The 12,252-nt window shown below is 35.9% G+C and overlaps 1 protein-coding gene across 2 annotated transcripts in view; it reads left to right on the top strand.

Annotated features, from left to right (window-relative positions):
• Positions 1-11,920, top strand: part of TRIM24 (tripartite motif containing 24) — a 96,754-nt gene extending 84,834 nt beyond the window's left edge. For both annotated transcript variants that reach the window (XM_024741643.1, XM_024741642.1), the window contains exons 14-19: positions 440-608; positions 2,880-3,208; positions 4,507-4,639; positions 5,612-5,686; positions 7,281-7,430; positions 8,175-11,920. In XM_024741643.1, the coding sequence (XP_024597411.1) occupies positions 440-608; positions 2,880-3,208; positions 4,507-4,639; positions 5,612-5,686; positions 7,281-7,430; positions 8,175-8,384 (1,066 nt within the window). In that variant the 3' untranslated portion in view covers positions 8,385-11,920. The remainder of the gene's footprint in view (positions 1-439; positions 609-2,879; positions 3,209-4,506; positions 4,640-5,611; positions 5,687-7,280; positions 7,431-8,174) is intronic.
• Positions 11,921-12,252: the final 332 nt, after the last annotated feature.

The raw sequence follows: 12,252 nt of genomic DNA, 5'->3' as shown, positions 1-12,252 counted from the left end.
TATCTTCACACTTTGTGACAGTAAATCGTTAATGTGAGCCTAGACTTCTCTTTGTCACTGACTTGAGAACGAAAGGAAAATCCTAAAAAAAGATGCTAATTCTAAGATAGTTCTAAGACCTGGCTGCCCAATTTTAGAGCCTCAGGATATTGAAGTCAGTTTTAATTCAGGTTTTATTTAAATTTATTTAAATACCTTTCCAGGTATGTAATGTAACCATTTTGATAGGTTAATATGTGGAACATATTGCATACATTTTGCATACAGCAGATGCATTTCAGTTATGTATGATTTATTGCTGATGTAACATAGTTACCATTGCTGTGAAGATACAGCATTACTCCGAAAAGCTATTATTATACCTTCTTTTAAGATACTTAAGGTAGCTTTCTTAGATTTTTTTTTTCTTTCTTTCTTTCTTTTTTTCTTATACTTATAGCTCTGGCTCTTCCAGCAAACCAGCAGGAGCTGATTCTACACACAAAGTCCCAGTGGTCATGTTGGAGCCAATCCGAATAAAACAAGAAAACAGTGGACCACCTGAAAATTATGATTTTCCTGTTGTTATAGTGAAACAAGAATCAGATGAAGAATCTAGGGCTCAAAATGTAATTATATTATGATTGCAATACTACTCCTACTTGAGGGATAGGATGAGAGAAACTTTTAAATAGCTCGTAGGAGATAAAAACTATTATATTTAAATCTTTCAGTAGATCAAAACAAAAAGATGGATGGCAAACAGGGAGAAGAGTTTGAAAAGTCAGAGGTTAAATGAGGAGGTTGGGCATTTGAAAGAGAGAACAGAGTAAAACACATGGGAGGTAATTGCCAAAGCAATAATACAAGGAAACTTCCTGTAACTGAAGGGCATGAGCATCTGAATTGAAAGGTCCTACCAAGTACCAGAACAATTAAATGAAGAAAAGACTCAAGTCATATCCTCATCGAGTTCAGAATACCAGTATTCTAAACAGGTTCTAAAAGCTTCCAAAGGAAAGAAACACCTTACATAATGGATCAGACATCATAGTGTCACCCAGTCCTCAACACAGACTCTCAAAGCTGGAAGCCAACAGAGAAAATAACAAAATTGTGAGGAAAGATATTTTGTAGCCAGGATTCTGTACCCAGGCAAATTATCAATTATGTGTAAAGATTAAGTAAACATTTTTAGACATGCATGCAGGTTCTCAAAAACTTAATTCCATGCACTCATTTGAGAAGATATTTGAGGAAGATATTTGAGAATATGCTTCATCAAAAATGAATTAAACCAGAAAGAGAAAGACATAAGATCCCATTTCTGGGATCTAACACAGAAGAGAGGCAAAGAAAAGGGTAGTTAGTCCCCAGTACAACAGCTCCTCCAGTACACCCTGTAGGAGGAGGACAGAAGACTCCATTAGGAATGTATGTAGTGGGAGAAAAATGCTTTGACAGTATTGAGAAACATTTTATAACCCTGTTGGGGATTGTGAGAATGACTTAGATATCTAGAAAAATAAGCAAATGCATTAAATTTTAAAATATGGTAATTATTGACTCACAGGAAAAACAAAAAGTTAGACAAAAAGGAAGTGTAGTCATAGTACATTCTGTGGTTATGCAATGAACAGTATATAGTCATAATGATATAAACAAACACCTGAATACAAATTTAAATAAAAACTAGATATAATCAGGATATAACATGAATATGCATTTGACCAAAAATTGATTTTTCAGGATACTTAACCAGTACAGCAGTGATACTGACCAGCTGGAATAGATGCTGGCTATAAACAGTTATACTGGCGCCTACCAACTAAAAAGAAAACAGTGCTTAATAAAACTATGTTCAGAGGATGGTATGAATGGTGTGTGTAAGTATAAGGAGGGTGTGGAGAATCAGGAAGGAAAAATCTGATCTTCCATAGAAGGGAAAATATATACATTTAAAACTGAAGGGCTTCCCTGGTGGCGCAGTGGTTGAGAGTCCGCCTGCCGATGCAGGGGACACGGGTTCGTGCCCTGGTCCGGGAGGATCCCATATGCCATGGAGCAGCTGTGCCCATGAGCCATGGCCGCTGAGCCTGCGCCTCCGGAGCCTGTGCTCCGCAACGGGAGAGGCCACAACAGTGAGAGGCCTACGTACCGCAAAAAAAAAAAAACTGAAAATATGTTTAAATTTGAAAATCTGAAAAATTATAGTATAAGCATACTGTTTAGAAGTATGGAGGTAAATAGCAGAGGAAAAAGCTAAATAATTTGAAAATAATTGCCTCCAAGGAATGATATTATATACCTGTGCTTTTAACTAAATGTACATTTATTACTTCAAAATGTTTAAAAATGTTTAAAGGAGATAATAGATTTTGTTATTAATTTGAAATTTTCACCATTCTAGGCTCAAACAACATTTAGGTTCATTTTAAAGTTATTAATGGCACTTGCAGAGGTGAAATTACTTCTAAGAATTAAAGCAGTATACCTTTTTATGAATGATAAAAAATCTATAGTAGGCCTGTTTTGTGTTTAGATATACTTTGAACTAACAGCTCCAGTAAAATGTATTTATAGTTCACGTGGTTGACTTCTACAGTACCCACCCGTTGCTATAGCCATCGCAGATTCAGAGATTTTCCCTGTGTTATCCACACCCTGTTACAGCTGCTGATCTTCTGTTTTGAAGATATTTTTCAGTAGAGGTCCATGTCTTCTTTACCATTAGGGACAGTTAGCAGTAAACGTATTCTGGTCTCATGCAGATTCACAGACTCCTTTGAAATAACCAGGTGCTCATGAGTGGGCAGACTGCAGTCCAGAATTGCAGTAGTGCTAATAAAGAATGGCAGTTTAAGATACCCATATGCATATGTTAACTCTTTCCACTGCAGACCAACTATCCAAGAAGCATACTCACCTCCCTGCTCTTAAATAGTAGTCAGAGCTCTGCATCTGAAGAGTCTGTGTTAAGATCAGATGCCCCTGACAGCACAGGAGATCAACCTGGACTTAACCAGGAAAATTCCTCAAATGGAAAGTCTGAGTGGCTAGATGCCTCACAGAAGTCACCCCTTCACGTTGGAGAGACAAGGAAAGAGGATGACCCCAATGAGGACTGGTGTGCAGTTTGTCAGAATGGAGGGGAACTCCTATGCTGTGAGAAATGTCCCAAAGTATTCCATCTCTCTTGTCATGTGCCCACATTGGCAAATTTTCCAAGGTAAGATGGTGCTTGCTTCCCTTTCTTACATTCTTTCATTATAAATAATAACAGCAATAAACTTTTGATGATCACTGTAACATAAAACCTTTGTAAAAACTTAAAAAGAAGTCCACTTGGCATAAATGCATACGCCAAAATTTTCAACACAGGGTTTCCCATACCCTGCCTCCCATTCCCAGTGCTTCTCTCAAAAACCTAGTCTGTTATGACGAGAAAAAAAAAATAACTGGCCCTTTAAATTATTACAAGGGAAGTACCATAAAGTGTCATCCTTATGCACAACACTGCCATAATTTAGTGCATCTTATTTGCCAGCCATTGAGCTGTATTGTTCACAAATACCTTGAGTAAATTCTCAAACCCTATGAGATGATCATGGTCATAAAGAAGAGCCACTGGGTTGATATCTTAGTTCTTCAAAGGCTGTAGGTTTTGTTTGTTTAAGTGAGCCTTGTCCCCAAGACTCTTTTCTTTTTTTTTTTTTAATATTTATTTATTTATTTGGCTGTGCCGGGTCTTAGTTGCAGTATGAGGGATCTTTTAGTTGCAGCATGCGGGCTCTTAGTTGCAGCGTGCAGGATCTAGTTCCCTGACCAGGGATCGAACCCAGGCCCCCTGCATTGGGAGTATGGAGTCTTAACCACTGGACCACCAGGAAGTCCCTTCCAAGGCTGTACTTTTAAATATTTATAATTTCAGGGCTTCCCTGGTGGCGCAGTGGTTGAGAGTCCGCCTGCCGATGCAGGGGACACGGGTTCATGCCCCGGTCCGGGAAGATCCCACATGCCGCGGAGTGGCTGGGCCCGTGAGCCATGGCCGCTGAGCCTGCGTGTCCGGAGCCTGTGCTCCTCAACGGGAGAGGCCACAACAGTGAGAGGCCCATGTACCGAAAAAAAAAAATAAATATAAATAAATAAATATTTATAATTTTAAAGTTATAAGAACAGTACCAAGAGTGCTTCTTTTTCTTAAATCATTTGGGGGGAAAGGTCAGTTGTGCCTCACATCAGCCATAGATTAATGTGTGTGTTTATTTTTTTATTTTGTGTATATTTCATGCCTCCTTAACTAGGCTAACGTTTACCACTTAGGCCTGTGAACTCTATTTCTGCTTGCAAGCTCACGCAGCGTGGTGCCACGTACAAAGCAGATGTGTGCTAAATCCTCAGTGATTAACACTGATGCCAAATAAGTAATTCTGCATAATAGATGGCATGGAGGGAGGTGGGAAAGGGAGGTGGTGAAGAGAGCAATGATGCATTAGGAACTCAGCCAGATACTTTATTCCCCAACAGTGGAGAGTGGATTTGCACTTTCTGCCGAGACTTATCTAAACCAGAGGTTGAATATGATTGTGACGCTCCCATTCACAACTCAGAAAAAAAGAAAACTGAAGGCCTTATCAAACTAACACCAATAGATAAAAGGGTAAGTTTCCAACCTAGACTGTTAAACAGTCGTTTTGGTTAGATGCATTACTGTGATGCAGATGTGTCTTCATCAAAGACGTGTATATTCAGTCCAATTTTTTACTGCTTTTTCCTTTAGTACTCTTTTTCCACAAAAAAATAACAGTCTTAAATAATGGCAGATTTAGACTTTTAAATTTAGTCTACCTTTAGTCAGTTTCGGATTTGATTCAGATATGTTTTCTTCCTCAGAATTTGTTAAGAATTGGCACCAAAGAGATGGGTTTTTCTATTTACTCTTCCTGGAAATAATTACATCCTTTCACCAGATGGCACTAGATTTATACCTCAAAGCTAGCTAATAGATTTAACTGTAATTAACATTTAAAGCTACTAAGTCAACACTTCTTTATCACTAAAGAAGCTCCTTTGCTAAATTATTAAGTAGAACAGTCAGTATGAAAGTTGTCGTGCAAGAGAGAGCTGAAACATGCACTGCCACTGCTACACAGTGTTTATTGGGGTAAACTTGTAAGCAGAGAAGTAGCAGAGTACATGATGGAACCATCTGCATTCAGAGGGGGGGTCTTTAGGACCCAACACCCCATGGCAGGGGCTCCACCTCTGGATCTCAACATATGGATGTTCTTCTATTAATTTGTGTACTATTAATAATTCAGTACACAAATTGGAGAGAGAAGTGGAAATATATTTTTAAAGAACTTCAGATAGGTTTCTAGTGATACTGCTTTTGTTCCTATAATTATAACGACTGCTCTCATATATGACATACACCCCAAAATGTCAAACAGTACACTGTAGTAAATGATTGAAATGGACAGCAAAGCTCCAAGTGTCAGTATTTTTCTTGTATTCATCTGGTTTTAACCTTTATTCTGATACTTTGAGACCTGTAACGTTGTTGCTAAAAATTAGCCGTGACTTCATTATTTCATTATATTTTCATTTTATTTATTTATTTATTGCTTAGAAGTGTGAACGCCTACTTTTATTTCTTTATTGCCATGAAATGAGCCTGGCTTTTCAAGACCCAGTTCCTCTAACTGTAAGTATGGATGTTATTTTGTGCTTTTTTTGTACAGTGGGATGATTTTTCTGAAATTTATGACAATCTAGTTTCTGTACCATTTTTCAATAGTAAGTTTCTTACATTAATCCAAATCTTAAAGCTTATTAATAAATACTGCATGCTTTAATCTTAAGCACATTTTAAGGTTAACAAACTGGCCCAAAACTTCTTTTCTCATATATTCTTTCTTCTCATCTCATGTATTTTACCTACTATTCCCTGGGATGATTTCTATCAATTGTTTCTCTCTCAGGAGTTTTAGGTATATATCCTAAAGCTGTTGGGAAAAAAACTTGCCATTTGAGATAAAGACCTCTCCAAATCTCTGTACACATTTTGATTTATAGGTCCAAACTTCAAGTAATAAGTAGACTTTAACAGTAGAGGAAGAGGTGTGTGTTTGTGTGTGTTTACCATTGACTTCAAAAAGCTTCATATTTAAAATTTGATGTGACTTCAGTGCATAATTTTAGAGTGCTGGAAATGGCCTGCTACTCAAAATGTGTTCTTCTCTGAGGTCTGAAACTCCTTTAAAAAGCTAATAGATTTGTTGAACAGTTCAATAAATTTAGAAAATTTAATGCAACATTAGAAAAGAAAACAAGCTTAGCAAATACATTGAGCTGATAAGCAGTGAACTTCTGTCCTGAAAACAAGTTTTGAGAAGTTGAGATAGGAAAAAGGAATACAGTTGACTCTTAGAACAAGACAGAGGTTAGGGGCACCGACTCTCTGCACAGTTGAAAGTCTGCATATAACTTTACAGTCAGCCCTCTGTATCTGCAACTTCAACCAACCACAGATCCTGTAGTAATATAGTATGAATTCAGTGAAGAAAATTCGTGTATAAGTGTACCTGCACAGTTCAAGGATCCACTGTAAATAGTTTTTAGGGGGAAGGGCCCTTTGTACCCAAAAGAGCCAGGGCAAAAATATGCCAGTAAAAACTTTATTCATTTAAAAAGTTAACCTAGAATTTGGCACTTTTTATGATGTTGGCTTATAGTTACATTTGGCATTAATAGCAGCAGCAAAATAGCCCCCTTTTTCTTAATATATATCATCTCATTTAGTCTTTACAAAATCCTATGAGATTGGTAGAATTATTTCTATTTGAAATATGAAGAAACAGGTTCAGTGAAATGACTGAACCCAGTAACTTACCCAGGAGAATGCTAGTGAGTAGCAGAGCTGGGGTTCAAACCCAGATTCAAAGCCCACTTGCTATAACACATGCAGCAAAAGCATGTCAAATCTTACTAGAAGTAATACTTTTTCTACTGATTGCTTTTTGTTTAATAATGAAGGAGAATAGTAAGAGGGAAAATGTGGTAAGTTTTTTTCATTAAAAATAACTGGTGAAGATTTTTGATAAAAGTGACACTAAACATTTACCAGTGTGTGGAAGCATTCAGGCACTTGTAAATTTTGCTGAATAGATTTCCTTATCAATGACAAAATAGAACAGAGAAAAGCCATGAGAACAATCTGAATTTTATACTACTTCTTATAGGATTTATATAGGACCAGGTAGAATTTATTTATTATAGCATCTCATATCTTTTGAAAGGTGCCAGATTATTACAAAATAATTAAAAATCCAATGGACTTGTCAACCATCAAGAAAAGACTACAAGAAGATTATTCCATGTATACAAAGCCTGAAGATTTTGTAGCTGATTTTAGATTGATCTTTCAAAACTGTGCTGAATTCAATGAGGTGAGAAGAAAAAAAAATAATAGCAATGTGAAAGTAATGTTAAACCAAACACCTTACCGACAAACGAGGAGATCAAGATATCTATCTGTGGTAGCATAAATAACCAAAAGTTCAAGTCTGTCAGCGAATGAAAGAGGTAGTTAGGAAGACTTTATCCACATGTATATTCAAAGATTTATTATATGGTGACAACTTGAAAACAATTTAGAAAATATTTTTATCTAACCCAGAAGCACCTTTATTTCTTGAAATATGGCACTTCACCAGAGTTTAGTCTTTGTGATGTTGATATTAAAATATTAAGAATGTGGTTTAGATAGTTCTTAATTAAGAATTTTCTCAAAAACTTTATCATCTGTTAGTTTATCTAAACATCTATCAGACTTATAGCCTTTTGTTGATAGTTTGTCCTTTGTATTGGCTACTCATTCCAGAGTTCCATGTTTCATTTAATTTGTTCTAAAAATACCTGTTAGATGATTCTCTGATTATGGCATCTCTGTGATACCTCTTTGGTAATCCAGATGAGTCAAAGCCTTTTATTTACTTCTTATCTGATCTCCTCTAGATTTTGTCTAGCCCCAGACTTTTGTTTACTTTATATCAAAGCTATACATAAACATTTTTTCCAAAACAATCCACTGATATTCATAATCTTCAGTTAGAAGGGAACAAAAATGTGAGAAATCCACGACTTTATTGACTATCTAAAAATTTTTTTTAATTCTTATTTTTATTCAACAGCCTGATTCAGAAGTAGCCAATGCTGGTATAAAACTTGAAAGCTATTTTGAAGAACTTCTGAAGAACCTTTATCCAGAAAAACGGTTTCCTAAAGTAGAATTCAGGAATGAATCAGAAGATAATAAATTTAGTGATGACTCAGATGATGACTTTGTACAACCCCGGAAGAAACGCCTCAAAAGCATAGAGGAACGCCAGTTGCTTAAATAAGCAACACCACTGGCGTGTGCTGGTTTTTAGATTTTTTTTTTGTTTTCAAAAAACATTTTTGTCAGTAATTTAACATCATTACCAAGAAGAGCTTGTGACCACTTTAAGTTTTCAATGTTTACTAGACTCTGATTTCCTTAATAACCCATTTCTTTTAACCTTCTTATTAAGAAAGAAAAAGAGGGAGGAAGGAAGGAGAAAGGAATAAAGAAAGAAGCATCAACAACAAAATAAAAAGACATTCTCCCCACTTATTGGATTTCAAACTGCAGTCTGGAGTGATAGCAACTATAGAAAGGAAATAGACTTTGTTTGAACTCTAAGTTGAAAATTTAATGTGGTTTGGATGTGTGCGTTAATCCATTTTTAGAAAATACCACTACTCATTAACTATGGACCAACCATGAGTTAGGTGTACTGTACGTAAGAGCAGTACTCCAATGAATATGAGTGGTAATAAGAGTTCTATCCTAGGATGCCCACTGGTGCAACGAAAAGGTAGATTAGATGCTATTAAGAAGGCACCTAATAGTATATCATGTAAGATGGCAATTGTATTAAAGAAAAAGGAAAACAGATGTTTGATTTTTGTTTTTGTTTTTTTCCTGTCTATAGAGGTGTGTTTGGTATAGCAGGTTTTCAAGCCCATTTTTCGTACATTTCTAAACCTACCTTCTTCCACTGAGGAAGTAAGTGTACTCGTTTGGTTTTGCTGTGTGTCTATGTGTGGTTTGTTGTTTGCTTTTTAACTGTGCAGGTGATCCTTTTATAACAAGACTCATTGTTTTCAGTATGGCTTTTAGTGGAGCTGTCCAGAATATGCAATACAGCAGTGTGTGCCGTATTTGATGTAAGGATTCTTCAACTTATACCCTATTGGGCATTAAATATAAATTCCCGTGGAAGGGACCAGTTTTTGTGGTTTTCATCTGTCTTCATAAATTGGAATGAAGTGTGTTGTGGAATTTGGGAGCAGGCAACTGGAGGAAATTAGAGTGAAATTTACATTTTTTTTCTGAAGCATCTATTTCCCATTCTTCAGAGTCAGAACCTCAAACTGAATCTTTCATCTGACTTAATTCTGGACTTCATTTTCATTCTCCCGATAGAGATACAAAAGACCTACCTTCTGAGGGCAAGCATATTCTTAATGCGTCAGACCTAGCTAGTTTACTGACTTTCATTTATTCCTTTTACTTGTTGTTCAGTATCAAAGAAGAAAACTAGGTTAAGATAGAAGAAAATTATTGTGCCATTTGCTAATCTAACATTTGACAGTATATTTATATGTGAACTTTTTTAGTTTGCCAAAGTAAACCTTTATTTATAAAACATTAATTGGCTGAGGAAATTTTCCTCTCTAGGCTGATAGAATGAAAATATAGCTGACTTGAAAGAATTTTATCCTTTGGATAGTGTCATCTCCCATGAATTAAACCTAGAGGATTTGCTTGTATCCACAAGGCATTAGTTCTTAAAATGGACAAGTTGAAAATATCCTGTGGCTAAGTCCTTGGGTTTTCAGATACTGCTAAAGATAAAATGAGAAAAGAACTTACTGGCAAGAGCATCTTTCCTGTGTACACTTAGGTTTAGTCCATAATATGTCAGTTATGTACTAAAGGTTAAAAAGTCTTAATCACTTTTCCAAATATGTGTTTTAGGGTGGTAGTTGTTGTTGTTGTATTGTTTTGAATATGTGTTTGACATTTATTCTCCAAAGACTTGAACAAATTTTGATAATAGTGCATATTACCGCCAATTGTCTTCTTTTGCTCCAGCATTTTTAGCACAGCAGCCGTGGAGCTTTTCCAAATAAGTTTATTGTTTTTATTTTAGAATACTATTCTTATGATAGTTTTTTCTTCGATACTTGTCTCCTGAGTTAAAGCAGGGCACCACAGGTAAATTTTGAGGATGATCACAAAGGGAAGTAGCACTTAAGAGAGAAAACTTATAATTTTGTAAATGCATCTGAGCCAGAATTTCTACTAATATACCCAAAACTTTCACTGTTATTATTCAGTGCCATAATAATCTTTTCAAACAATATTTTTCTTTCACCTTTATCATTTTTTTGCAGAATGAAAGGCACTTGAAAACCATCTTTCCTGTAATCATACATAATATATACTAAAAGTATTTCTCCAAATAACATTTTCTTAATGATCTGAAAATTAAAGTCCTATGACCTTATTAACAGGTGCCTGTGTGTCCAGGTGGATCCCAGCAAAGTAGTCCTTAAATTATAATAGTAGTAAGCTGTAAGATGAGCCTAACTATACCTCATGCCCATTTGGAGAGCATTCCTTTCAAAAGGTCAGTGCAACTCAAGCAACCTTGACCTAAACTTAAAAAACTCCAGTGTTTACCTCTGATCAAAAACTCCAGGAGATTACCCTCTGGATTTAGAACCAATAGCCTTATGTCATATCTGCAAGACCCCCCCCAGTGCTGAATAGGATCACATGATGAGCAGGCCATGTGGCAGCTAGAATATACTCAATCCTGGGAAACTCATCGAAAGCTTTCCCAGGTGCCAAGCATCTGATCTTTCCAGCAAAAAGGAAACCCAGTACACAGTTAGTGACTTACATGGCTTTGGTAGAAGTATAAATGGATAATGTATACCATATTAAATTCAAAATACTACTGTACTTCAGCACCTGGCAATGCAGTTATTTTGTCCTTTAAATTAACAGGCCCTGCTTACCTTTTCTGAATGGAAGTGTAGGAAATTGGAAGGTCCTGAGAGGAAAATGTCCTCTTCCCTTGGTACCTTTACTTTCTTTTCCAAGCTAAAGAATAGGCTCCACATTTTACTACTACACAGTAGTGTAGATGTAATACAACTTAGGAATGCTTTCAAAAAAGATTCACTCCACAGTCGAAAGGGTGAGTATATAGCCGATTGCTCCATTTATGAATTTGTGTTTCAACTTTCTATTCTGTTACAGTGTTTAAGCTTTTAAATTGGGGTTCCATGGAGAGACTAGTTAGACAATGAAAGGAGGAACTCCCCCTTTTGTTGAGGCCTGATCTACAAGTGAACGTGAATCCCAACAGTAGGTTGCTGCACTGAAGCAAAAGGTTTTTAGGTTTAAATAGAAGGTATATTTATTTTCTGTTTATCTGTATCTGTTATGAATGAGAGAAATTGAGTGATCTGATTGACCATTAAAATTATGGACATAACCATGAGTTCAACCATCTAATTATTGAAATAGAGGCCCTCATTTAAAATAACCATGCATATACATATTTTTTAAAGTATTATATAACCTCATGTAAGTTAAGAGTTCATGTCTTTTTATTTATATTGCCCCTTCATCTTTGGTGTGAATTTACTAAAATTCACAGGTTGGTGGCTCATGCTTTTGAGTGAGAATAATGCTAGCCAATCAGATCACAGATTTCTCTGCCCATGAAGGTTTCACTTATTGTGAAGGATATCTGAGACAGTAGTCTTCGTTGTTGTTTTTAATTTGCGGGAGTCAACTGGTGCTTTGATTTTAATAAAAATCAGCTTTGATGAATTTTTACTGTGAATATTTTACCACAACAAGGTATTTTTAATGGAAAAATTACTGTATGTCATGCAGTAGAATGTTAACTAGTTCGGGTCTCCATTACTGCCTTTATATGTTCCTCTATAAAATCAATACATATAGGGATGATCTACTAGTCCATAAAATAATAGGAAAACTTTTTTTAAAAACTCTAACACATGGATTTCACCAGCTTTAACTAAGCAGAAAGTTAATTTAGCAAACAGGAAGGAAGAGGGTGATAGATAATATTCAATCGAGGAGTCCCACCCCCCTGAAAGGAGAACCAAAGATGCCATGAAATATTCTACTTGTCTGAA

This window comes from Neophocaena asiaeorientalis, unplaced genomic scaffold (genome assembly GCF_003031525.2).
Source record: "Neophocaena asiaeorientalis asiaeorientalis breed wild unplaced genomic scaffold, Neophocaena_asiaeorientalis_V1.1 scaffold692, whole genome shotgun sequence".
NCBI classification, from domain to species: Eukaryota; Metazoa; Chordata; class Mammalia; order Artiodactyla; family Phocoenidae; genus Neophocaena; species Neophocaena asiaeorientalis.
The sequence above is the reverse complement of the archived record's forward strand: the minus strand, read 5'-3'. Positions and strand labels throughout refer to the sequence as shown.